At 36.0% G+C, this 25,441-nt stretch overlaps 2 protein-coding genes across 3 annotated transcripts in view; both read left to right on the top strand.

The window, feature by feature from the left end:
• The window catches only part of celf3a (cugbp, Elav-like family member 3a), a 70,355-nt gene extending 65,123 nt beyond the window's left edge, over positions 1–5,232 (top strand). For both annotated transcript variants that reach the window (XM_065287777.2, XM_065287785.2), the window contains exons 12-14: positions 1,234–1,377; positions 2,351–2,487; positions 3,991–5,232. In XM_065287777.2, coding sequence (XP_065143849.1) covers positions 1,234–1,377; positions 2,351–2,478 — 272 coding nt within the window. In that variant the 3' untranslated portion in view covers positions 2,479–2,487; positions 3,991–5,232. The remainder of the gene's footprint in view (positions 1–1,233; positions 1,378–2,350; positions 2,488–3,990) is intronic.
• Positions 5,233–7,142: 1,910 nt separating this feature from the next.
• On the top strand, positions 7,143–22,766 carry cers2a (ceramide synthase 2a). Its single transcript, XM_065287763.2, has 11 exons — positions 7,143–7,609; positions 10,336–10,509; positions 11,138–11,255; positions 12,864–12,982; positions 13,730–13,787; positions 14,834–14,884; positions 15,639–15,731; positions 18,114–18,242; positions 18,721–18,827; positions 19,816–19,969; positions 20,823–22,766. Exons 2-11 carry the CDS (start codon positions 10,337–10,339, stop codon positions 20,970–20,972), a joined length of 1,152 nt encoding a protein of 383 aa, XP_065143835.1. The 5' UTR covers positions 7,143–7,609; position 10,336; the 3' UTR covers positions 20,973–22,766.
• Positions 22,767–25,441: the final 2,675 nt, after the last annotated feature.

The following is a 25,441-nucleotide window of genomic DNA, read 5'->3' as shown; positions in this document are numbered from 1 at the left end:
GTTAGTTTGTTTGTTTATTGTTTGTTTGAAAGCAGAGGGTCTATTCCTTCATTTGATATATTTGTATGTTTATATATTTAAAAGAAAATATTCCTGGAAGGCATTTTGTAAGACTTTTGTAAAAATCACAAAAAATGCTGGCGGGCAATTTTCAAAAAAAGGCTGGTGGGCGGGGAATGAGTTAATTAAAGGCATGAAGGCAATAAGTTGCATGTCTGTTGCATAATCCAGAATTTAAAAAAAGTAATTATCAAAATAATTAAATACAAAATAAAATCTGTAGAAATTATAGTTTGTCAGACATATGATGGGAGGAAAAAAATTGTAAATCATGTAGTTAATCATGTGAGAGATTACTCATTCTCGTGAGCCATGCGGACAGAGTAAGAGTATTTCGGGAAAATGCGGTCTGGGCTTTTATCAAAATCTCGGAAAAAGACCAAAAATCACGAAAATTTTATCTTACTTTGTTCCTCTCTGTTTTTTTTCATGGAGCCCCTAAGGGGACATGGAGAAATTTTTTTAATAAAGTTTAGTTTCACGTGGATACCTGAAACTATCGCACTTAGTTTCGCGTGCCCACGTGAAACTAAACTTTTTTTTACAAATTCTGCACATGAAGGTTTCGCGTGAGCACATTAAACTAAACTTTTGATTTTTTACTCCAATGTCACCTTAGGGGCTCGGTAGTTTATTTTATTTATTTATTTGTTTATTTATTGTTGTTTAATGTGTATATACCCCCAAATTTCCCATCTGGGATAATAAAGTGACCATGACCTCTTATTATTTTGGTCAGTTGAATGTTAAATAGCACCAATCCATGTTCAGTAAAAATAATTTGATGCAGAATTAAATTAGCTAATAGGCCAACTGTATAGTATTGCAAACAAGTGTTTAATATCAGCTTCGGCCAACAGTTGTCTGTTTAAATCAGTATCGGCCCACAAAAAATATATATATCGGTGCATCCCTTCTTTTTTGCAAATTAAGGGAATTTTACTTGACATTTTATTAGTTTCTTATGCAATACTTTAAAATGCGCATAAACTCATTGTGATGGAAACCCTCCTAATACATTCTGTTTTAATTATTCCCTAGCCTAATATTGAATTTATGTCATGGTCATTGTTGTATGGATCTCATCCTGCGCCATTCAAAGACACAAAACGTAATGTTTGTCCATGAATTATGAATTGCGATCTCATTACTCCCGCTCCTTCTCTCCTCCAGGTCCTGAAGGGTGCAATATCTTTATTTATCATCTGCCTCAAGAGTTCACAGACTCAGAGATGCTCCAGATGTTTCTGCCCTTCGGTAACGTCATCTCAGCTAAGGTGTTTGTTGACCGAGCCACTAACCAGAGCAAATGCTTTGGTAAGTAACAGCCATACACTGTGGTAAACTGAAAGTTGCCCGTAATATCCCAACTAACATCCGTGTAATTTTTAAAGTATTAAAAATGAATAGTGATATGCACATATATATTTTTTTACACTATCATAAATAAAGGTACAAAGCTGTCACTGGGGCAGTACCCTTTAAAGGGATAGTTCGGCCAAAAATGATATTAAACCCATGATTTACTCACCCCCAAGCTGTCCGAGTTGCATATGTCCATCGTTTTTCAAACAAACACATTTTCGGAGCCTACGGAGGCTACTCTGCTGCTGCTCTTTGCCCCCGCCCTCCAAATTTGTCATACGTCACTAAGAAAAGTGCGTACACTACGCTAATACTCTCTCCTGAATACAGAGGAGTCTAAGATGGCGGCGCTACAGGAAGGTATTTATTTTCGTTAATAAAGTTTTAAATATGGATATTTCTACAACAACACCGCGCGGATTACCCTCAGAAGACCTTTGTTTATCATCCTGGAGCCGTTTGGATTTATTTTGTGAAGGATGGACTCACTTTTTTGGACTTGAAGGTCGTGGACTATGGGTGGACCCCGTAACATTACATTTAATCAACTGAAAGATCTAAAACATTTTCTAAAATATCCGAAAATGTGTTTGTCTGAAAAACGATGGACATTTGCAACTCGGACAGCTTGGGGGTGAGTAAATCATGGGTTTAAAATCATTTTTGGCCGAACTATCCCTTTAAAAAGGTCCTAATATGTACCATTTAGGTACAAATATGTATCTTTGAACTGCCAGTATGTACCTTTGAAGTACCAATATGCATTTTTGTACCTTTCTGAAAGCGGCACATTTTAAGACGCATCAATATATTTTTAATAATAAAATCTTTAATAAAAGCATAAAGAAAAGGATTTTCTTAGCTGATGTTCAAGACTGTCCATACCCGATATAGCTCATACAGTGTTCAACCTTCTGTTTTGTAGGATTTGTGAGCTTCGACAACCCGGCAAGCGCCCAGGCGGCCATCCAGGCCATGAACGGCTTTCAAATCGGCATGAAGAGGCTTAAAGTTCAGCTGAAGAGGCCTAAAGATGCTAACCGTCCGTACTGAGAAGAACAGGTGAGAGAAACTAGCTGGTGGAGATGGGTGTAACAGTAACTAAAAAGGGAAGTTAAATCATAAAATGCCTAGTACTAAATTGCTAATACTGTGGTCAGATCTAAACTAAATGTTTAAAGTAGCCATGTTAGCACTGAGCTAATAATAAAAAAAAGAAGTACTGTTAAAGACGTCAGCATGAGACGTAGTGGAAGAAAACCTCATTAATTTTACTTTCATTTATTGTTTTTGTGCTGTGTCATTGTTCCGCTCTCCTGAAAATCCACAAACAATCAAACAAACAAACACAACCTCATCCACACCCAAGGCTGCCCTGTCCAATCATTACTCGGGTGGAGACAACGTCGCTATGGCTACGGTGGCCTAGCAACCAATAAAGCTCCCCCTTCCTCCCACAGCGTTGGTTTGTAAGTTGATTGGCCTGTGTTGGTTGCTGTGGCGATATTCCTGCCTGTGATGGTTGCCATTAGCAGTTTTGTTTTTTGGCCCTTTGTCATGTATCCTCCATGCTGAGAGTGCATGGCGGGTTTACCGTGGTGACTATGGACTGTGTTTGGTGCGTTGTGACTCTCTTTCTCTTTTTTTTCTTTTTTTTTATAAATACTGATCAATAACTACATCTGTGATTTAATGTAATGCAACTCTTAACTAAATTAATCCTATTTAACTAGAATTAACTAGTGCTCAATGTGCTACTTTTGGGTGGATTTTGTTTTTGATCAGTCTCCTCTGTGTTTTGTTTGATCATGATCTCTATTTCTTACAAAAACACTCCCATATGTAGTCTGGTGGTGTTCTAGATATTGTGAATGTGGGGCGGGGTGGGTTTCCGTGTGGTTGTATTTGAATCCAAGCGAGTTTGTGTTATTAGTGGGTATGCTGTTTCGTGCAAACGAGTGAGCTTGTGTACGTGCTTGCGTGAATGAATCGAATGTCTGAGAACGGGCGCGAGCGAGAGAGAACGGGAATAAGGGAATTTTCATTCATTAAATCTCTCAAACCTCTCTGCTGGGGTTTGAGGTTACAGTTTGTGGTTGTTTTGGTGATATAAGTGAAGCATTGTGCCGACCAAAGAACAGCATTCCTCTGTAGGAATTCTGGGTTCTTTAGGGAAAACCTAGTTAAAATTTTACTTTTCCCAATAATTCATATCAGCTGTCAGTTTAAACAAGAACCAGCGAGGTTATTTCACAATAAAACCCATCACAGCCCAGAATTCCTATAGTGCATGTTGGAAATTTGTTTGCCTGCCAGAAATGTTTCCCTACAATCACTAACACACAAACACACAGTTGCATAAAACCAGCTATTCACTGATTCTCACAATATAGGTTGCATGAAAGTACAGGGTGGTAAGCATTATGATGACAATGTTGACCACCCCAAACAAAAAAAATTAGTTCACTGTTAACTTCACGTAGGAATGTCTTTTGATCCGAGTGACTTAACTGGGATTTTCCTTTTCTTTCTTTCTTTCTTTCTTTCTTTCTTTCTTTCTCACAGGCAAGAAAGGAGAAGTCAAATGAAGTTACTTGCGAGTCACTTTTCCTCCACTGCAAATTATGGGACCAACAACTTTCGCAAAACTGCAGTATAAAAAAGCCTTCCAAGATTATTTAAATGAAAAATATACATTTAATAGAGACAGACTTATCGCACAAGGTGCAGGTTAAATGTAAAAAAACAATATGTACTACCTTAACAGTATACGATATAGGACCAATACTTTTCTGCGCAAGTTGGATATTCTGCACAGCCAGCCGGTAAACGCTAGTTAAAGCGCCAGCGACGCAATGCCACTCGCTCTACTGCTTCACACACTATTGTGCCGTGTGCTCGTGGCTCTTGTGACCTTTCTGCCCGGAGCCCACACATCAACGCCCTGCACACACAAAGGGGACCAACCAACACAAATATGTCAGTACTACACAACTTTTGTTTCGGGGTACAAAAAAATGATGTGCGCTACTTACAGACTATTCAAAGTCTTTTTTGCAGCAATCTCAAATGTGTACATAGAATTTCAAGGGGACCATGTGTAGACATATCGAAACGGTTGGGAGGGTGGGACTTGGTGGGTCAATGTGATCGGAGCAAAGAATCATGGGTATGATAGCTAGAGAAAGATTTGTGAAGACACTGCTCTTGGTCTCTAATCTGAGTCCAGTTATAAATAGTTCATCTTTATTACTTATGGAAACGAAAGATCTGTGATATTGGATAATGGGCCTATATTGCAAATCTCCCTAAAATAAGTGGATATAGTTTATTGCAGAAAGACTGTAGTTAGCCTTTTTTATTTTTAGGTTTGTTAGGTTTTTTCTTTTTGTTGTTTTTAATTGTGGATGATTCGAAAAGATTCATGAAAGTTAAAAATGTATTTCATTGTATATATCATGCTTTTAAAATGAAGGTCAAGATTTAAACATTTGGGATATTATTGTTATTATTATTATTATTATTATTAATTATAATTATTATTACTATTATTATTATTTAGGGAAGGTGATTTCTATATTTTTTATTTATTTATCAATTTCTTGATGGAGAGCATTTTTTTAAATTATTTATGATAAGATAGAGGATCGTTGGCTCATGTGCCGATGAATCCATGTATTTTTAGACATTTTATTTACAGAATTACCATTAATGAACAATCATTATTATTCTATTCTATTTATTTTCTTCAATTGTTGTTTCACAACCTGTCAATTACAAAAAATTTGAATAAAATTTTAAACAATATTTATGTATGTGTCCTTGTGAGATTATTACAGTGCTCAGCATAAATGAGTACACCCACTTTGAAAATTTTGATTTTTCTCCATTTGTTAGTAAATATGAGACCAATTTGCTTTCTTTTTTACAAAACATTTATTTTTTATAAACAAAATATTGAAAGTCATTGACCATCTTTATGATTTAAAAAATGAGTACACCCCGATGAATATGTTAGCAAAAAAATAAAGTGTAATTAACAGGAATTCACTAGAAAAATAATGAATATGATTAATCATCACACTGGTGCCCAATGGATAACTGGTAATTGAGAGTGTTATTTAAAATAGAAAATCCACTCTCATGTAATGGTAAAAGAATAGCGCCACATAGTAATGAAATATCTCAAGACATGAGAAATAAAAAAATTTTTTGCACAAAATGGTCAAGGTTTCAAGACAATTAGTTAAGCATTGCTAATAAGTGTCACAAAAGGGATCCAAAAATTAAAAAAGGATGGACTTGTGGGAAGCTCTGTGTGATGTCCAGGACGTCCACTGAAGTTAACACCTCATCGAGCAAGTTCAGCACAGTTGGCTAAATCATTAGAAAGTCAATCTGGGGTGTTTCCCTGGACACCATATGACGGATGTAAAGTGCAAAGGAGAAGCATGCATGGCTGTCATCCACAGAGGAAGCCACTGGTAAAGCCAAAGCACAAAAAGCCTTTTGCTAGAGCTCATATTGAGAAAGGTAAAGACTACTGGGTCTCTAACTCTCTATACTTTGGAGTAATGAGACAAAGATTAATCTTTGTGGGTCTGAGGTGTTCCAAACTTTATGGTGTGGCAAAGGTGAGGAGTACAATGAAAAATGCATGGTACCAAAAGTAAAGCATGGTGGTGGCCGTGTTCTTCTGTGGGCTTGCATGAGTGCTGCAGGTGTCAGAGAGTTGAATTTTATAGACGGCATCATGAATACACAGATGTACTGTGAAATACTTAAAGAGAAGATGCTACCATCACTCTGTGCCCTTGGTCACCAGGCAAAGTTTTTACATGATTGTGACCCAAAACACACATCTAAGGTCACTAATACATTTTAGAAGAAGCACAGGGTAAAAGTGATTCAGACCTCAATCCAGGCTGAGTTATGGGGAGATCTGAAAAGACAAGCAGAACGTCATTCTCCATCCAGCATCCAGGATCTGAAAGAGGTCATTGTTCAAGAATGGAGAATTAAAGGTGTAACTGTATGTTGTCAACTTGTTTATTCAATGTCTAGAAGTATTAGTGCTGTTTTAAAAAAAGTAATGGAGGCCATACAAAATATTAGATTGTTTTTTTTAATAGTTTTTGTAGGGTGTACTCATTTTTGCATCACCTCATTTGATTTAAATGTGTTATTTTTCGTATCCTTAAGATGGTAAGTGACTTTCACTCTTATGTTAAGAAATATAAATGTTTAATAAAACTGGTGTTTAAAAATATAGCAAATTGGTCTCATATTTACTAACAAATGGAGAAAAATCTTAATTTTACTCATTTATGCTGAGCACTGTACATATAACAATGAACATAGAAATTCTGATTGTAAATTATGAAGTGAATATGTCTTATTATAAAGACAACTTGTAACTAATTTTGTTATATATATAATTTATAGATATCACACAAAGTAGGAGCTTTTATAATAGAGATTTTATAATTTTATAATAATAGAGCTATTTTAGAATATTATATCTATATATTATTTAAAGATATCTTTATAATAACATTATGGTACTGTGAGTATTGTATTTCAATTCTCACCCGATTAGATTAAAGCTGTCATTTTTAGTTAACGGAACATCTCGAGTTAATACGTCATACCTCACATGTCGTGCGACGTCACTTTAAAGGGCCCCTGCCCCGCCCTCATTTTGCCTTTACCCTCCTCTTCTTTCTTTCATTCGCTTGCCTGGTTCGATTCGGCTCTCAACATCACCCGGCAAAAGTTCATCTGGACTCTTTAAACAACGTTATGAGACGCTAAAAGTGCTGTAAAGTATACACGACAACAACATTTCCACTTTTTCGGAAGCACGTCGAGGAACTGGCCTGTACTATTCATCAGCGGACTTCCAAATATACGATACAACCAAACTGGGAACGAAACGGGGGGAGAAAACTCAAAGTGGAAAGAGTTATACAGCTGTAACGTGACGCGTCCCTATCCATTTCCATTACCTGATTTCTGGAAACTATGCTGGATGACTGAGTTATGGATTACGAAGAGCGTTCAAAATTGCACGGATTATCCTGAAGAACTGCGAGATTTTATTCACTCTTATGCACCTTTGCTAAACTCATCTCGTCTCATCTGCTCACGCGCTCACACCCTTGCGTTTCGCACCGCTGCTGAAGTAAGTACCGTTATATTGAGCTGCGCTTATTTATGCCTCGCACTTACGAGTTGTGCCCTTATTTCCTAAATGTCCACGCGGTGGTCTTAATGTATCTAGTGTTTATTCTGTATTGTTTTGTCGTTAGCACCTCTTAAAGTCAACGGGTTGATGTCCACAGGCTCGCGCACTCGGCCTAACGTTACGCCAGTAGCAACGTAATCGCAGTAGACACAAAAATTGTGTAGCGCGTGATGTTTAAGTATGCGAAGTTGTTAAAACGCGGACACGCTTTTCTCAACTTTTAAGCGGTGTTGTATGCGTTTATTTATCTCTTTACAGATTTTTATTTTTAAACGTAGGGGGCAAATTGCATATTTTTTACTTTGGTGGTTTTCGGGGGCGGTGATGTTTTAAACGCGCGAGTGTACACGATATCTGGAAGGGATTCGTTCAGCTACAACTCATCAAGATCCACGTTTGTAATGCCAACCTAAAATATATATCCAGTTTGTGCCCTTAGGTCGTGTACGTAGCGGGTGTGTACATCTCTCTCTCAGTAAACACAATGGGCCGATCCCATTAACTTGTGATGGTGTCACGTTCCTCTCGAGCGCTTTTGAAGAGGAGTCGCATGTCTCTCTATGACGTCACTGCGTTATAACGCAGGCAGGCGCGCGGTTTTGAGTTTAGAAATAACAGTCTGTGGAAACTGTTACAAAATGCTAGGCGAGCAGAGTTGTAACACTTTTTTGCGTCAGATGGGTAACATTTGACCCTCAGTACATTTCTTGAAAAAGTGTTACTTTTTTATCTTCCCTTATGGTGTACGCAAGCAAAATGATAAACTGGTAAATCTCGTTTAACTTATCAAATTTCTAAGCACTCAGCTTTTGCTAGTTTGGACGTTTGCTAACCAAACAATCATTAAAGCTGAGTGTGCATGCAAACAAAAACTTGACAGTTTACATACAATGGTCAAAGTCCATATATTCTCTCATGTTTAACAAATGACTCGGTGTTCCTCGAGAGAAACTAGGATCAATGTTGGTTTGTGCAAACCTTCTTCAGAAGCTGTGAAAATGATGATAACTGATGAATCATCCAACGATTTCTATGAATGTGTCTACCAGAGTATAGTTAATAGTTTTCTAACCAAACCTAGAAGTGTTATGCAATTGCAGTTCACAGTAACACGATCACTGTGTCAAACTATTAACTATGTCTCCAATGAATCAATCAATAAACCCTCTGACATCATTCACTTCATGTCACTTTGGATGAAAGCATATGGTAAATGAATAAGTGTACATGTAAATAAATCTAATTCCCAAAGATGGATGTTGTTGGATACATTTACCCATTTGCCAGATGCTTTTATCTCAAGCCACTGTGTGTGCATTAAAGCTACTTTTGTTGTGTGTGGGGAGTTGATCCCACAACATTTACGCTGCTAATGCAATGCTCTACCAATGAAGCTACAGGAACCCTTATCAAAGTTTGTTTTTAGTCTTAAACATTGGAAAAGGTACCATAAAAGAAATTCTTGAATAAGGAGTGGCCATACTTTTTCTCAAGTTTACATTTGAGAACAGGATATGATATGAAGCTTACATTAGTCATCTGTGATTCATCCGTTTGCTCATAACTTCCTATATTACTTGTGCTGGCAACACTATCTTAGTCTGGGTTTCCCGGTTTGACATTGCTGAGATATTCGAGAAGTTAACATTCTGCTTGATATAATCTGTGTGTTTCTCTTCAAACTAATAGGATAGGATAGCAAGAGAGAATCTTGTCTCTTTCTGGCCTGGCTGGCTCCATGCAGTACTCATTATGGCAGGTCACAGTACAGCCTTTCAGAGCGTGCCAGCCAATGACATTGCCCATGATGTCATGCTGACCTCGCAGAATGATTTCATTGAGAGAGAGCAACGTTTAGTACAGCTGGCGGCCCATCCGCTCAATCCGTGTCACTGACCGCTTGAGGATAAGGGGGCTTTCATTGAAGAGTCCTGGTCGCGTATTCTCAGAATTTCTGGGACACGTACATTTTCCGATCAGTGCTTGGGACACGTTTACATTTTTATTAATAGTTTACTTTCATTTTGGATGAGGCGATAACGTATCAGTGCTCATATTACATTTCTAAATAATGCGGGTTGTCAATATTGAGGTTGGGTGTAAGGAGTGTTTACTAAAGGAAAGGCAGCTCAACATCCTTTGATGTTTCTTCATTTGTAAGTCACTTTAGATAAAAGGATCTTGTAAATGAATAAATGGAATAGTCGTTTGCGGTAACATTGGCTGCTGCGTTGTGTGTCAATGAAAGTTTATCATAGTATATCATTTGTGACATAAGGGTCAATTTTCTGAAATTGAGATTTAAACATCATCTGAAAGCTGAATAAATAAGCTTCCCATTCATGTTAGGATAGACAATACAACTATTTGAAAATCTGAAATCTAGAGGTGCAAAATATTGAGAAAATTGCCTTTAAGTTGTCCTTAGCGACACATATTACTAATGATAAATAAATATTTGCTATTTTTACAGTAGGAAATTTACTAAATATCTTCAATGATAATGATCTTTACTATATCCTAATGATTTTTGGCATAATAAAATTGATAATTTTCCATACTGTATTTTTGGTTATTGCTACAAATATACCCATGCTACTAATACCTGGTTTTGTGGTCCACGGTCAGGATTATTCACCCAATTTTGTTTTCCTTTGGATTAGGATGTTGTCCAGGCTAAGTGAGTGGTTCTGGAATGAGAGACTGTGGTTTCCGGAAGGGCTCGGCTGGGCTGACCTGGAGGATCGTGATGGTTTCACCTATGCAAAGGCAGCTGATCTCTGGGTCACCTTACCCATCGCCCTCTGCTTTCTCATCATTCGACAGATCTTCGAGAGGTCAGAAAACATGCCATGCATTACTGGTTTTATATATGTAACATAAACACCAATATTGTGTCATTATTGCCTTTGCAGTAGTATGTGAAATATATGTGTAATTATATAAGTGTAGGTATATTTGGTGTCCAAAGTCATTTATATTTTTATATTATTTAAATAATTGGTACTCATTCGGACAGCAGAAAATCATGCTTTTTTGCTTGCCCTATAACATCTTGTGATTCATGACAAGAGAACCATTTTAAAATAAAAAATAACATTTAGAAATAGCAGAAAAAAAATAATGACTCATGACTGCAATTATATAATCAATATAATTAATTATTATATAATTAATACAAATGAATGCCTTTGATTCTTTGTGTAAATATTTGTATGTAATATTGAAAGAACAAAACTTGCTTTGAATGACTTTATATAGGATTTTAGATAAAAGATATTTGATATCATTATTTCATCATCTGCTTTGTAAATGGGGTTGCTCAGTAATCGATCTCAACAGCATTAGGCAGAGAATGACAAATGCACTTAGCATTTCAAAAACAAGAAGCATCCAATGATCAGCATTTTATGTGAGCTAAATGGAGTTAATGCTATTTTTTCTGCTGTTGTTTCCTAACATTAGGACAGTTGCCCTTCGACTCGCTGCCGCTTTGGGTGTTAAGGAGAAGGTCAGAGTGCGAGCGGCGCACAACCCCACGCTTGAGACGTACTTCAGCAACACGACCAAACATCCCACGCAGGTACAATTTACATGAATTCATTCAGCCGACGCTTTTATCCAGAGCGTCTTACCACTTTTAACTGTCCATTGATCTGCCCTGCCCAATTCATCAATTAAACAGCACATCCCCATTTGACCTCAGCCAACTACTTATGTATTTATTAGTGGTTGCTTGTGCTCTTCCTGTAGTTCAACTGTTAATGTAGCATGGTGCCAGCAACCACAAGATCAGGGGTGTGACAACCTGGGAATAAACACGCTGATAAAATCAATGTTTACCTTGAATGCACTTTGAATAAGTGTCTGCCAAATGCATAAATGTAAATGTGTTTCTGTAGTTCCTCATTTTTAAATTGCACATGCTGAAGCAATATATGGAAATGTATGCAACAATTCAAGCCTTAAATCTTGTTACCCTGTTTGAACATTGAGATGAAGCCCAAAACAAATCACAAGTACACAACTAGAGTTGACTGAAATGGTACAATGTTTTTTTATTGAACATTTAAGTATATTTTAATGAATTTTTTCACAATATTTTAATATCCCCATTAAAAAAATGTCAGGTGGTACAACCAATCATTGTCTATTTGCCAGAACTTTTGTGCTCCCTGTGTCATGTTGATTGTTTTTTTTTTGTTTTTTTTGATAGTGGCATTTAAAATCCTGAAAATAGTTTAAAAGTGTAAAAAAAACCTTTACCTTAAAACTAACATTTGAGAACTATAAATGAAAGAACAATAATAAAAAAAACAATTATAGGCAACCTTAGTTTGTATTTATTAAAACTAAAAGTATTGGCTTGTTAAATAAAACATTTAGCTTAATGTATTTTATTTCTTAGGAGCATTCACAGCAGTTGCACCCTTTGAATTACTGGTTGCACCACCTGACCTCTTCAGTGCTTTTATATTTTACAGACTTCTAGTTATTCTGGTGGCCTGTGATATCAAATTCATAAATGTGCTTTTTAAATCAAATTAAAACGTGTTTGATAAAATAGCATTTTTTTAATTCTAGTTTTACATTGGTTGTACCAGCTGACACAGAAAGTGTACCAGCCTACCTGTTACATTAAAGTGCTATTTTAATTTATTTTAAAGAAATCCACAAATAGTTTCATTCAGCCATAAAGACCACCCAAAGTTCACTGGATTATATGAAATTATTTTTGTTTATACTTGTTAACTTCTTAATAAAAGGCGCATGTTTGCGGTTACACTACCTTGACATTTAAGAACATCCAAATTGTTTTTCAATTCTCTCATCCTGACAACTACTGATATTTGTGAAATTTGTTTATAGGGGAGGTTTCGAACATAAAATAATGCCAAAGTATCTTTTTTTAGAATTTTTAACACTTTAAACACGTAATTTAAACTGCTTATTTATATGGACAGTTGCCCCACCTGACATTTTAGAAGTTTGAGATACTAACACAAAAATTAGTATTTATGCGTAAAAATACTCTAAATGTATTCAAACTAAATCGGTTTTATAGAATAAAGTGACACACGTCATAAATGTATCAAGTTATTTTTATAGTACATGATGCACAAAAGTCATGTCATTGACCCATATATCATCATCATCATTACGTTGCTTTCCAATTTCTGTTGCTCTACAGAGTGAAATTGAGACTTTAGGTAAAAAGACTGAATGTACAGAAAGACAAATTCACAGATGGTTCCGGAGGCGAAGGAATCAGGATCGACCGAACCAGCTTAAGAAATTCAAAGAGGCCAGGTACACAACAACACACCCTTCTTAAATACACCTATGTGTAAATAAGCCTTAACTGAGTACTTGTTGGACATTATAAAACAAGTAAGTATGAGTAAGCATTGTTAATTGTTTTTTAATGTTTTATTTGATATAGTACTTCAGAATAGTATAGTATTTAATCATTATACCACTTGGGGCGGTTTTTGGGATTTGGTTGGTAAAAACAACTTAAATGTCCCAGTCTAACTAAGGCCTAGTCCTGGATGAATCTAAACCCTATCCGAGAAACCGCCCCTATGCATTGCATGCAGGTAAAAACTGTGCGCAATTGAAAAAGTGTAATATAATATATTTGTGTACAGAAGTAAGTAGCTATGTTTTACTCACTGTAAGTTGATCTCATCCTTGATGTTCCAGCATCTGTTTGTCCTTTACTTCGCATCCTACACATGTAATTAAATAAGTTTGTTATCATGGAAAACTGTTAGTCACAGCAGGGCGTAGATGTGTAGGTGTATGGGGTCTGTTTGTTTTTAAACGGTATTTTAATTTTGCATTGTGTGACCTCGAGTGGTGTTTGTATTGTGAGCAGACAATGTCAATACATTGTGTTGCTTTTGTGTGTAATTACTTTATTTGCAGACATATGTCCTGAAATTGATTGACAGGTGATCAGATAATGTTCCACAAGCATAGATATATTAATAAATCATCATTGACTATGAACGCTGTGGATGTATTGACTGAGATTGGTGTATTTCCTTACAGTTGGAGATTTACCTTTTACCTTCTTGCATTCATTGCTGGCCTTGCTGCCCTTATTGATGTAAGTATCTCTCTCTTTCTTTCTCTCTCTCTCTCTCTCTCTCTCTCTCTCTTCATTGGTAACATACCAACATATCTTCTGATATTTGAAATCACGGTCATGAGCCTGTTAACACAATTTTGTTTACAGTTTTCTCTAATGCTTTAAGTCATTTTCAAACTTAAGGACAAACCTTAAGCGAGGGACCACTTTCCTAAAATTCATATCCATATTTTGTATAGAGAAATGTTTAAATAATGATAGTGATTGTGATATTATAAAGCGCTGATATTGTGAATTGCAACCAACAACAGCTCAGTCCACCGCTCAGCCCTCCCTTTCCAAACGCATAGTGAAGCTATGGTAGTCACCACAAGACAAACGCGTCATTATCTGAGACAACGTATAGTGACAAAACTTTGCAATTTGTCCATTTAGGGCTACTGTAGAAACCATAGACTGTAAAAAAAGATGGACGGCGCTGACATGTTGTGTCTTGAGTCTGTGCAGTAGCGATTTTGGGACCAGTCCTGCGCAGTAGTGAAGAGGAAGTAAAGCCGCAAAATCAAGGCCCCGCCCTCGCTCTCGCAGAATGCGCATATCACAGCTGTCAATCATGACGTCACACCACCGTTTTTATAGCATTAAATAACTAACTAAAACAAACAAACACTTGAATTTACATCAGCATGATAAAAAATACAGTAAATGACAGAAACCAGCTTCGTTACCCAATGCACCTTGCAATGCACTTTTTTGTTAAAAATAACCATAAAAATGAACAAAATCAGCAATTACATAATTACATTTCCTTACTTCGATTTACTATAGTAAGCTTATAAAAATGTTTGTAAGTTGAGCTGTTTCACAGAAAACATCAGTTTGACCTTATTTTGACTTCAACCTATATAGAGGAAAAAACACTGCAAGTAACTTTGCTTTAAAGAGCGCTGATCATATAGAGACAAAAGTTATGGATTGTTGTATTGTTTTCTCATTCCACTGAATTACAGTGTTTTTTTTTTTGTGGTGAAATAAGAGATTCTCATCCTGTTTGTGTTTTGCAGAAACCATGGCTGTACAAAATGGAGGAAATGTGGAATGGCTTTCCAATGCTGGTATGTTCATCCAGCTTCTTTCCCGCAATAATCTGTAATGGTCTTTCTACTTGAAGGGCTTATTTAAATCAATAGAGACAGAGCGCAGTTATGCTAATTTGAAAACCACGCCCACCGGGGAGGAAAACATCCCAACCGTCTCTATTGACTTTGTATTTGTAGAGGCCACCTCCTTGTCATTTCTGGATTATAACAAAAACAGAATAATGCCTAAAAGCTGCTGTGTGACAATATGTACAGCTAACAAGCTAAAAAACCCAGAAATAAGTTTTTATAAGCTGTCGAGAAAAAAATTTGATCGCCGACTACGTTTCCCTCTAGTGGGCGCAGTTCTCCAAAAGTAGTACTATGAAAAGTTGCCTGTTTCCACTTTTGTGTCTTTAAACGCTCGTTTTTTGGGGTTGACAGCTTATAAAAACGTATTTCTGTTTTTTTGGCTTGTTAGTTGTACACCCTGTCACACAGCAGCTTTTTGGCATTATTCTGTTTTTGTTATAAGCCAGAAATGAGAAGGAGGTGGCCTCTCACAATACAAAGTCAATGGAGACGGATGGATTGTTTTCCCCCCGGTGGGTGTGGTTTTCAGGTTATGATGCGTTGCACTCTGTCTCTAATGGAAAAATGTTTTAGGCGCACCACAGTAATTTGAATTTGCCTTGAAAAATTCAGGCATTGTATATACATGAATTTATTTGCTATCTTTCCAACATATCCGTGTTATATTTGATTTGTTTTGCATTTTCTTTCTTACCAGACGCTATTGCCATCTCAGTACTGGTACTACATGATTGAACTGGGATTTTACATATCCCTGCTGTTCAGCGTAGCATCTGATGTCAAGCGAAAAGTGAGTGTAAACTTACATTTTAACATATGATCTTTTTATGATGCGTATTCATGAACAGGGCTTATTCCTTTAACTCTTTCACCGCCAGCGTTTTTAAAAAAAAGTTGCCAGCCAGCGCCAGCGTTTTTCATGATTTTCACCAAAGTTTAATGCCTTCCAGAAAATGTTCTTCTTTAAATATATAAACATACAATATACCAAATGAAAGAAGACCCTCTGCTTTCAAACAAAAAAAAAAAAACGTTTCATCCTACCTTTTTGTAATCAGCTTTTGAATATGGGTAGGTTTCTGCAAAAACACCACATTTTGAGCAAAAAGCAGAGATAATTCCATTTTTGTGATGGACTTTTGATAGAGATCCCATTCAGAGCGATCTTTAAAACGGACACGGACATGCAGCCGCTTGCCATAGGGCAATACTTCCGGGTTTGAAAAGTTGCGGAAGGGTAATAGCGATATTGCGGAAAGACGGAAAATCTCGTCATTGGCGGGGAAGCGTTTTCTCTTAATTGACGAGATGTCGTCAATGGCGTTGAAAGAGTTAAAAAGGTTTTCTATGCAGGAATCTGAAGTGTGTTTATAATAAGCTTTACTTTTTTTAACTAAAGTGTACTCCTGGTACTGCGGTTTCCTCCCACAGTCCAAAGACTTGCAAACTAGGTGATCCAGAGATGCCAAACTTCTGTGTAGATTAACTTTGTTGTAGATTGATCGGTTTTTGTCATTAATATAGCCATATATGCTGGAATGGCATAAATAAATAAATACGTACTGAACATTTAAGAAACGTAAATTACTTTTGGGTAGCCAAGGAAATTTTCAGGAAATCTCTTTGGCCTGGTTTCTCAGACAATGCTTGGCTAAGTCCAGGACTAGGCCTTTAAGACGTTTAAGCATCTTTCATAAACATGCATTGGAAAAAGACGCCACTAGCATATTTTAAGATCTGTCAGTGCAATTTATTTTCAGTTGAGACAACTCATACGTGCTTTAGTCTAGGACTAGCCTTAAGCCTTGTATTAAACTGGGGATTTATGTTTGAGTTGGCAAGAAAATATATCTGCTGTTAAAATGGTTGAACGTGAAAGATCAATGTGACATTTCCTCCAACAGATTTTTTTTTTAAATGGATCACCTATCTGCTGTAGTTATTCACTGAATCAGTCACTTAGTGTTTGGTGCTCATCTTGAACTTTGATTTGAAGTCTTAAGCCCGGAATACACGGCATGATTTTTGCAAACCTTATCACACTGTAGCCACGATCACAGAAGTCGCAATAATTGTTTCACAATGGTAATCTTTCATCTCAGACAGCCAAAAATCATGCAGTCCGGCGGTACCACTTTTAGCATAGCTTAGTTTAATACAGTTAAACTAAGCTATATTAATATAGTTTAATACAAGGCTTAAGGCTAGTCCTAGACTAAAGCACGTATGAGTTGTCTCAACTGAAAATAAATTGCACTGACAGATCTTAAAATATGCCAGTGGCATCTTTTTCCAATGCATGTTTATGAAAGATGCTTAAACGTCTTAAAGGCCTAGTCCTGGATTTAGCCAAGCCTTGTCTGAGAAACCAGGCCAAAGAGATTTCCTGAAAATTTCCTTGGCTCCTCAAAAGTAATTTACGTTTCTTAAATGTTCAGTACATATTTATTTATTTATGAATGGCTATATTAATGACAAAAACTGGTCAATCTACAACAAAGTTAATCTACACAGAAGTTTGGCATCTCTGGATCCATTGAATCTGATCAGACCATTAGCATCGTGCAAAAATCACCATCATATTGACCCTGGACCACAAAACCATAAGTCATAAGTCGCACAGGTATATTTGTAGCAATAGCCAACAGTACATTTTATGGGTCAAAATTACCGATTTTTATGACAAAAATCATTTGAATATTAAGTAAATATCAAGTTTTTTTTTCCTACCATAAATATATCTATTATTATTTATCATTAGTAATGTGTCGGTAAGGACTTATTTGGACAACTTTATAAGCGATTTTCTTTATATTTCGATTTTGCACCCTCCGATTCCAGATTTTCAAATAGTTGTATCTAAACCAAATATTGTCCTATCCTTACAAACCTTACATCGATGTAAAGCTTATTTGAAAATGTAAAAAATTGACCCTTATGACTGGTTTTGCGCTCCAGGGTCACATAAGTTCCTGTGGAAGATTAAGGTTTGAATCTTAGGGTGCTACCAATACAGTACAGCAATTGTATTAAAGATGATAATATTATTGTATTTTCATGAACACAGTGGCACTGAATGGTTACCACATTCATGTACTGTTATGTTAACATGCTAGCACAATTTTTTTATAATCAGTAATACAAGAATGTGTCTCTCTTTTACCTACTTTAGGACTTTAAAGAGCAAATACTTCACCATGTTGCCACCATCCTGCTGATAAGTTTCTCTTGGTGTGTGAACTACATTCGAGCAGGAACTCTCATTATGCTGGTGCACGATACCGCAGACCATCTGCTGGAGGTAATGGAACATCTGAAGAACATTAACACTGAGACTTTGTCTCATTTTAACTAAAAATATCTTCTTAAATATTTTGAAGTGTACTTGAGAGTACTGTCAAATTAAAGTGGTGTATTTGTAAAGTAACTGCATTAAATGTAATCTTTTGTTATTGAGATAACTTTGAGTTATCTTGTAAATGCTAAAAGCATGTAACTTAATAACTGTCTGGAAAAAATTCACTTGACCAGAATTGTAGTATAAGTTTCATATTTGAGGTGAGCCTCTTGTTTGGGGAAGCAGTGTTAACCACCGTCCCAGATACAGTAAAAATCACTATTGTAAAAAATCCATTAGATATTCATGTAGGAATATTACGACTACAAACTGAACCGCTCCATGTCTGTATATCTCAGTATGTTGTCAATGCAATGTCTTCTGACACCTAGTGGTGTTTCTGTGCAAGTGCCAAAGACATCATGTTGTTTATTTCTAACAGTCAGCCAAGATGTTTAACTACGCCGGCTGGAGAAAAACATGCAACTACATTTTCATCATCTTTGCCATGGTCTTCATCATCACCAGACTTGTAATCTTTCCATTCTGGTGAGTTGAAGATTTTTGATGTACAAGTTGATCAAGACAGAGATGACATATTTTTGTATGCCAACCTGGAAGTTAACGGGACACTGGGTCCCTCGCAAAAAAGGCTTTTTTTACATAGACTTTTGGATTATTGCAAAAAAATACATTTTGTGTTTAAAGGGATAGTTCGGCCAAAAATGATATTAAACTCATGTTTACTCACGCCGAAGCCGTCCGAGATGCATATGTCCATCGTTTTTCAGACAAACACATTTTCGGATATTTTAGAAAATGTTTTAGATCTTTCAGTTAATTAAATGTGAAGTAACGGGGTCCACGACCTTCAAGTCCAAAAAATGTGCATCCATCCTTCTCAAAATAAATCCAAACGGCTCCAGGATGATAAACAAAGGTCTTCTGAGGGTAATCCGCGCGGTGTTGTTGTAGAAATATCCATATTTAAAACTTTATAAACGACAATAACTACCTTCCGGTAGCGCCGCCATCATAGACTCCTCTGTATTAAAGACACTTACATGTTTTGTCCAACAAAGTAATCTTCACAGATGAATAAACATTTTATGAATTGTGTAAATGCATTTACTAAAAAGCCATCAAAATCCATAAAAGTTGTATTCATTTGTGTTAAATAAAATGTGTTGGTGTCAAAAACATTTGTTAAAAACATAGCTTATTTTTTGCGGTAATCCAAAAGTATGTGGAAAAAAATGTATGGGCTTTTTGCTAACTTCTGGGTTAGCCTACAAAAATCTGTCATCCCTGTGGCAGTCTACAGTGTTCCCATTTTCCATGTTTGTCATTATTGAGTAAGATTATTAAATGATTTGCTTTTAAAATATAAAATTCTCTAAAAATAGTTTGTGCTTATCTTGGTATGGTGAAGTCCCAAAACATGCCTCAAACCTTGAACGTAGCCTTTTATTTTTCTTTATTAGTAGCTAACTGTTTTAGTAATCAATTTCTCTCACTTTCTTTCGTTCTTTCTCAGGATCTTGCATTGTACCTGGGTGTATCCTGTGACTGTATATCCCCCATTTTTTGGATATTACTTCTTTAATGGGCTGCTGTTTGTACTGCAATGTCTACATATCTTCTGGGCTGTTCTTATTTTGCGTATGGCCATCAAATTCCTGCCAGCCAATGTGAGTTAATTTTTTTTATATATATATATTTAAAGGGACACTCCACTTTTTTGAAAATATACTCATTTTCTCATATAACTTAGCGTAATCCATTGAATCTGATTAGACCATTAGCATCGCGCAAAAAATTTACCAAAGAGTTTGGATATTTTTCCCTATTTAAACCTTGACTCTTCTGTAGTTACATCGTGTACAAAGACTGACAGAAAATTAAAAGTTGCAGGTTTTTTTTAGCCAGATATGGCTAGGAACTTTACTCTCATTCTGGGTGATAATCAAGGATGCTGTAACATGGCTGCAGCAGGCGTAGTGATATTACGCACTGCCCGAAAATAGTCCCCTGCCATTGAAAGTGACTAAGGGGACTATTTTTGGCTGCTACGTAATATCATTGCGCCTCCTGCAGCCATGTTACGGCAGCAAAGTCCTTGATTATTAAGCCAGAATGAGAGTATCGTTCCTAGCCATATAAGCCTAGAAAATCACAACTTAAAAATTTCTGTCTGTCTTAGTACACGATGTAACTACAGAAGAGTCAAGTTTTGAATAGGAAAAATATCCAAACTCTTTGATTTTTTTTTGGCGTGATGCTAATGGTCTAATCAGATTCAATGCATTATGCTAAGCTATGGTAAAAGTGGTACAGCCATACCCGGAGGTCAACTGAATGGGTAAAAATCAAATGTTTAACTCTAGGGGAGCTGGAAAAATAGCATATTTTCAATAAAAGTATAGTGTCCCTTTAATGTAGGTCCACACCTGTTTTACAGAAAGGTTGATGTGCTAAAGTCATACTGAACTTTCACGCACTGCGCTGTATAAAAATCTGATCGGCTTATTTGTCATACCACAGAATATTGTAGAAGATGAGAGAAGTGACAGAGAGGAAACCGATTCAGAGGATGAGGAAGAAGAGAAAGAAAAGAGGGCACCGACGAAAAATGGACCAGTGCAGAACGGCCACCCACCCCTAAACAACAACCATCACCGTAAGGGAAAGTGATGCTGAGGAGGTACAGCAATCCCGTACATGTGGACCAGACCAACATACAAAAACCAGAAGTGATCCATGGATTGAAAAGACCAACAACACACGCATGCAAATCTTTTGCAGTCATACTTCAAAAACACTGATCTCTAATAATGAACTATTTAAAACACTATTAACAAGCTATGTCAGTAAAGAAGCATTTTTTCAACAAAAATGTTTAAATCATTTAGGGTCTGTTGATAGTTGTCAAACATGCACATCCTTCCCAGTGTTTAATATATTTACTGCCTAATTGTGAAGTAGTGCATATTCTTTTTTTACAATTTATGCCATTTTTATTTTTGGGCATCACACAAATTTGGCCAACTTTCAGATTACCCCAGCGGATGTTGAAGTTGGCGGAAACTGGAATTGTACCCATACGCATTTTTATTTTACAATTACAGTCTCACCAAGTGACCTTTAAGCGCCTGCCTTTCGTGGTTCAGTTTAATTGAACCGGTCGCACAGCTTTAATCTTCCTTACCTGCCTGTTGCGCATAATATTTGTCCGATGACTGTCGCTGTTGTGTTACTGAGAAAACGTTTGTCCGAGAGTCCGATATTTCGGTTTATTGTGTGTCCTGTAATACATTTCTTGTTTAAACAAATCATTTTAGCTATTTGTTTAGGTTTTTTACTGTTTTCCGTTAGTTTACATTTAATTTTTTTATTTAAGATTCAGAAGTTTTTGAATTCAGCGAGGCTGATAATTTATGCAGTAGTTTCTAAGCAGGAAAACCTTTAGCCAATACTTTGTCTCTTCCATTTATATAATGAATGATTATATTAATAATCATTTTTTGGTGCTGGATGCACCTTGTAACTCTTTATCATTTGTAAAAAATGTACAATGCATTATAATAATCAACAAGCTATTTACTGTATTTGAAATCTTGACTTGCATTTGTAGTGTTACCAGAAAATACATTCAAAGTTGACCCAGTATGTACTAAAGTATATACTATTTTTGCTTTATTGTCTACAGCCCTCAATTAGAAAGCGTTAAGCCTAAAATGTCATTTAACAGTCAGGTCAGTTATATTTTCTTTTTTTTGTTTGTTTCTTATTATAAATTTATTGACAGGTTTACATATTGTGTTCCTGAATCAAAGATATAACTTCAATGCAGTTGTTCATCGTGCAAGAAATGCATTGCAAGTGAATCGGCTTTACAAATTCTTGTAAGTTTCCAAATGTTTTCGCAAGTGCCTTATTTGTAAAACGCATGTTTGTGTTGCTTGTCCCGCTTGTCCCATGTATTTCCCTCACGTCATCATCTCTCTACCTTCAATGTTAAACTTTTCAAACCATGCCACTCTTTTTGTTTGTTTGTTTTTGTTTACATCATTTATTTTCATCCCTTACGGCTTAGTGCCAAGACCAACACGCTCCCTAAAGGGTCCACTGCACAAACACAAAGAAAAACGAAGCTGCCAGTGTTTTTTATGTTGTTTTTTGTATCGACGTTATTCAAGGATGTAAGATAAAGACTCTTGTCGATGAAGGACTTAGCCATTGATTTGTATGTGTGGAGAAACACTGTGTAAATATTTTCCTAAATAGGCACAACTGTTGTATGTATCGTTCAAAAAGCAACATAACACTATGTAAGTATGTTAAGATGATATCACATACTAGAATCCTAAAATGTAGCATTATGTACATTTCAGCATAGTGTAAACTGCACATAATACTAATGCCAAAAAATATTCTGTTACCCAAACAAATAAAACATGAGCCTTCAATGTTTGCCATCCGAATATATATATATACAGTGTGTGTTACATTGTATTAGCTACATCTGTTTCTGTTTAGTGTTATAGTTTTAATTTATACAAAGATTTAATTTTTTACTGTTCAATGAATCTAACTTGCTATTCATTCATTTGTTATAAAGACTTATAAAATGCATATTACTAAAAAAATTCTAGTAACCAAAAAAGTGAGGTTTCAAAAAAAGTAGAAACCACATACTTGAAACATTTGTTATATGTACGTTTTACATAATTATGTTAGTAGTTTCTTATAGACTCTGATTCTTTCAGGAACTTCCGTTTTGTCTCATGTGACCCTAAAAAGTAGATGTGGCACAAATGTCACCCACATGTCTTGCTTTCCTAAGAAAGGAGATGCCAATAAAATAAATATATGTGTAATATAAACACCAGAAATGTTTTCTCTGTGATGTTTAAAACATTCTTGCATTCGTCATCTTAAATTTCTTTGGAATCACAGGGCGTCACTGACCGTGTTGGGGAAAGTTACTTTTAAAAGTAACGCGTTACAATATTAAGTTCTCCCCAAATTTGTAACTACTTAGTTACTTTTCATGGAAAGTAATGCTTACGTTACTTTTAAGTTACTTTTGCTTTACTTTTTCTTACTTTGCTGAGGCTTGATCTCTTTCAGGACTTGCATGTGGTTTTTATGATCGCAAAAATGTCAAGCTCTGGACTGCCATCTCCGTTTGTGACTCAAACTGTTCCCGCTCAGGCGCACAGAGTGCACAACTTAACGTTAATATGTTCAGTTAAATTATTATTTTATTTTTAAATTAAATTCGTTAAACTTAAAAGTAACTCTCATATTAATGTATACATTTATAAAGTAATTCGTTACTTTACTCGTTACTTCAGAAAAGTAATTTTATTACGTAATGCACGTTACTTGTAATGCGTTACCCGCAACACTGGTCACTGAATCATATATTAAATAACTAGAATTGCCAAACCAGTTTTTTTTTTGTGGGAAGATCCACAACACTATCGCACGGAAATGCGTACGTACGTATTTGACCACATTTGTACAATTTGCTTTTGCCCTATGACGTTGAGGTTATAGTAATTGTATGTTTTTGTATGATTCACTTCATATGAATGAGCCAACTCAAAAAATATGTGCGTATTCTCGTGAGTTCAGGAATTCGAGTTTAATGGCAATTCGTATGCATTTTACGAGGTGGCTCATTCATACGTTTTTGTATGATTTCTTTTTGCCGCTGTGACATTGGGGTTAGCGGTGGGGTTTCATTATTAATTATTTCTAATTGGTGGCGCTTGTGACTGCTCATCCCAGGGGCGCTAATTCAAATTAAGTATTCGGAGTGTCGTTGGTTGGGTGCATTTTTAAAATGTGTTTGTTGCATCACGTGAACCATCACGTGTTTTGTCAAAATAAGTGCCTGGTGCACACGCGTCAAAACCGTTTATGATAAAAGAGACGCTAACGTTCACAAAATACACGCAAGACACTCCCTTAACACTAAACTGTGATTACGCGTGAGATTATGCGAGTATCTGGCAAACACAAGCATCTGCATCTCTTTTATCATAAACCCTTTAGACGAATCTGCAGCAGGCACTTATTTTGACAAGAGACGTGATGCACATAGGATCACTCGACGCTCAGAACACATATTTTGAAATTACGAACCACACACATGACGAGCTACATACATGTTGTGACGAACTTCGCATCGAGCGCACTCGAAAAAAGAAGTCACCAGCAGCCAAAATTCACTTTGTACGAGTTACCCAACTCGGAAAATACATACGAATTCCCATAAGATCTATGACTGTGCAATTCAATTGAAACTCTTTTGCCCTGATGTTGCTACTTGATTCTCTCTTGTGTATTGAACCCTTGGATCACATTGTGGTTAACTGGTACTTTAAGATATCAGATGTGTTACTGGCCGTGCTATGACTCTTAGCTTATGAGCTGAAATGTGATCTGAAATCAGCAATTACTGTGATCACATTGTTTCTCTATGGTGATCCGGCCGTGTCGCTTTTCTACCTCCACACGTAAAGGTCACGATTGGCCACGCGCTCGGAGTTTAGTGCAGAATGAGTGATCGATGCCTCCCATGACTCTCTTCATCTCTACATATTATTCTTAGCCTTCGGCTCATTTTAGTTGTGTAGTAGTTTTTCATTTCATTTTTAAAGAATTTGTGTACCTCATTGACGACAATAGGACGACTACAAAACACAGGTGAGAGCCAAATGTTGTTGAAACACAGATTGATTGTAACTTTAATGTTTACACTTTTTAAAGTGATGTAAAATGAAGGGGCATTTGATTATTTTTTCCTCCATTTCTTATGCATTTTTAATTTAAATTGTATTTTTACAATAACAATTTAAGTAAAAAGTTAAATTAAAAAGCTGTTTTCAGCATCAATTGATGTTATTACTTGAAAATTACTTGAGGATGTGCGTGTACCATAATGGAAATCTGAAAGGAAATATTAAATAATTTCAAAAAACTTTTGACTTTTATTTTTAAATTGGACCAAAATTCAGACTGGTATTGGATATTTGGACTCAACAGCTGTTTTAGGTTACAATAAATGTTTATACTTTAAAGTAAAATACTTTAAATTTTTTCTAAAATAAGATGCTTTGATGTCAACTGAGATAAGCGTATAACGTCCA

The sequence above is a fragment of the Paramisgurnus dabryanus genome, chromosome 19 (genome assembly GCF_030506205.2).
Source record: "Paramisgurnus dabryanus chromosome 19, PD_genome_1.1, whole genome shotgun sequence".
Classification (NCBI taxonomy): Eukaryota; Metazoa; Chordata; class Actinopteri; order Cypriniformes; family Cobitidae; genus Paramisgurnus; species Paramisgurnus dabryanus.
This window is presented reverse-complemented; position numbering and strand designations above follow the sequence as displayed.

Bases quoted from the DNA above. Each gene is read 5' to 3' on its own strand.
- cers2a (XM_065287763.2), top strand. From the start codon at position 10,337: ATGTTGTCCAGGCTAAGTGAGTGGTTCTGGAATGAGAGACTGTGGTTT. The intron at 11,256-12,863 runs GTACAATTTACA...GTTGCTCTACAG, and splicing joins CGACCAAACATCCCACGCAG to AGTGAAATTGAGACTTTAGG. The intron at 18,828-19,815 runs GTGAGTTGAAGA...GTTCTTTCTCAG, and splicing joins CTTGTAATCTTTCCATTCTG to GATCTTGCATTGTACCTGGG.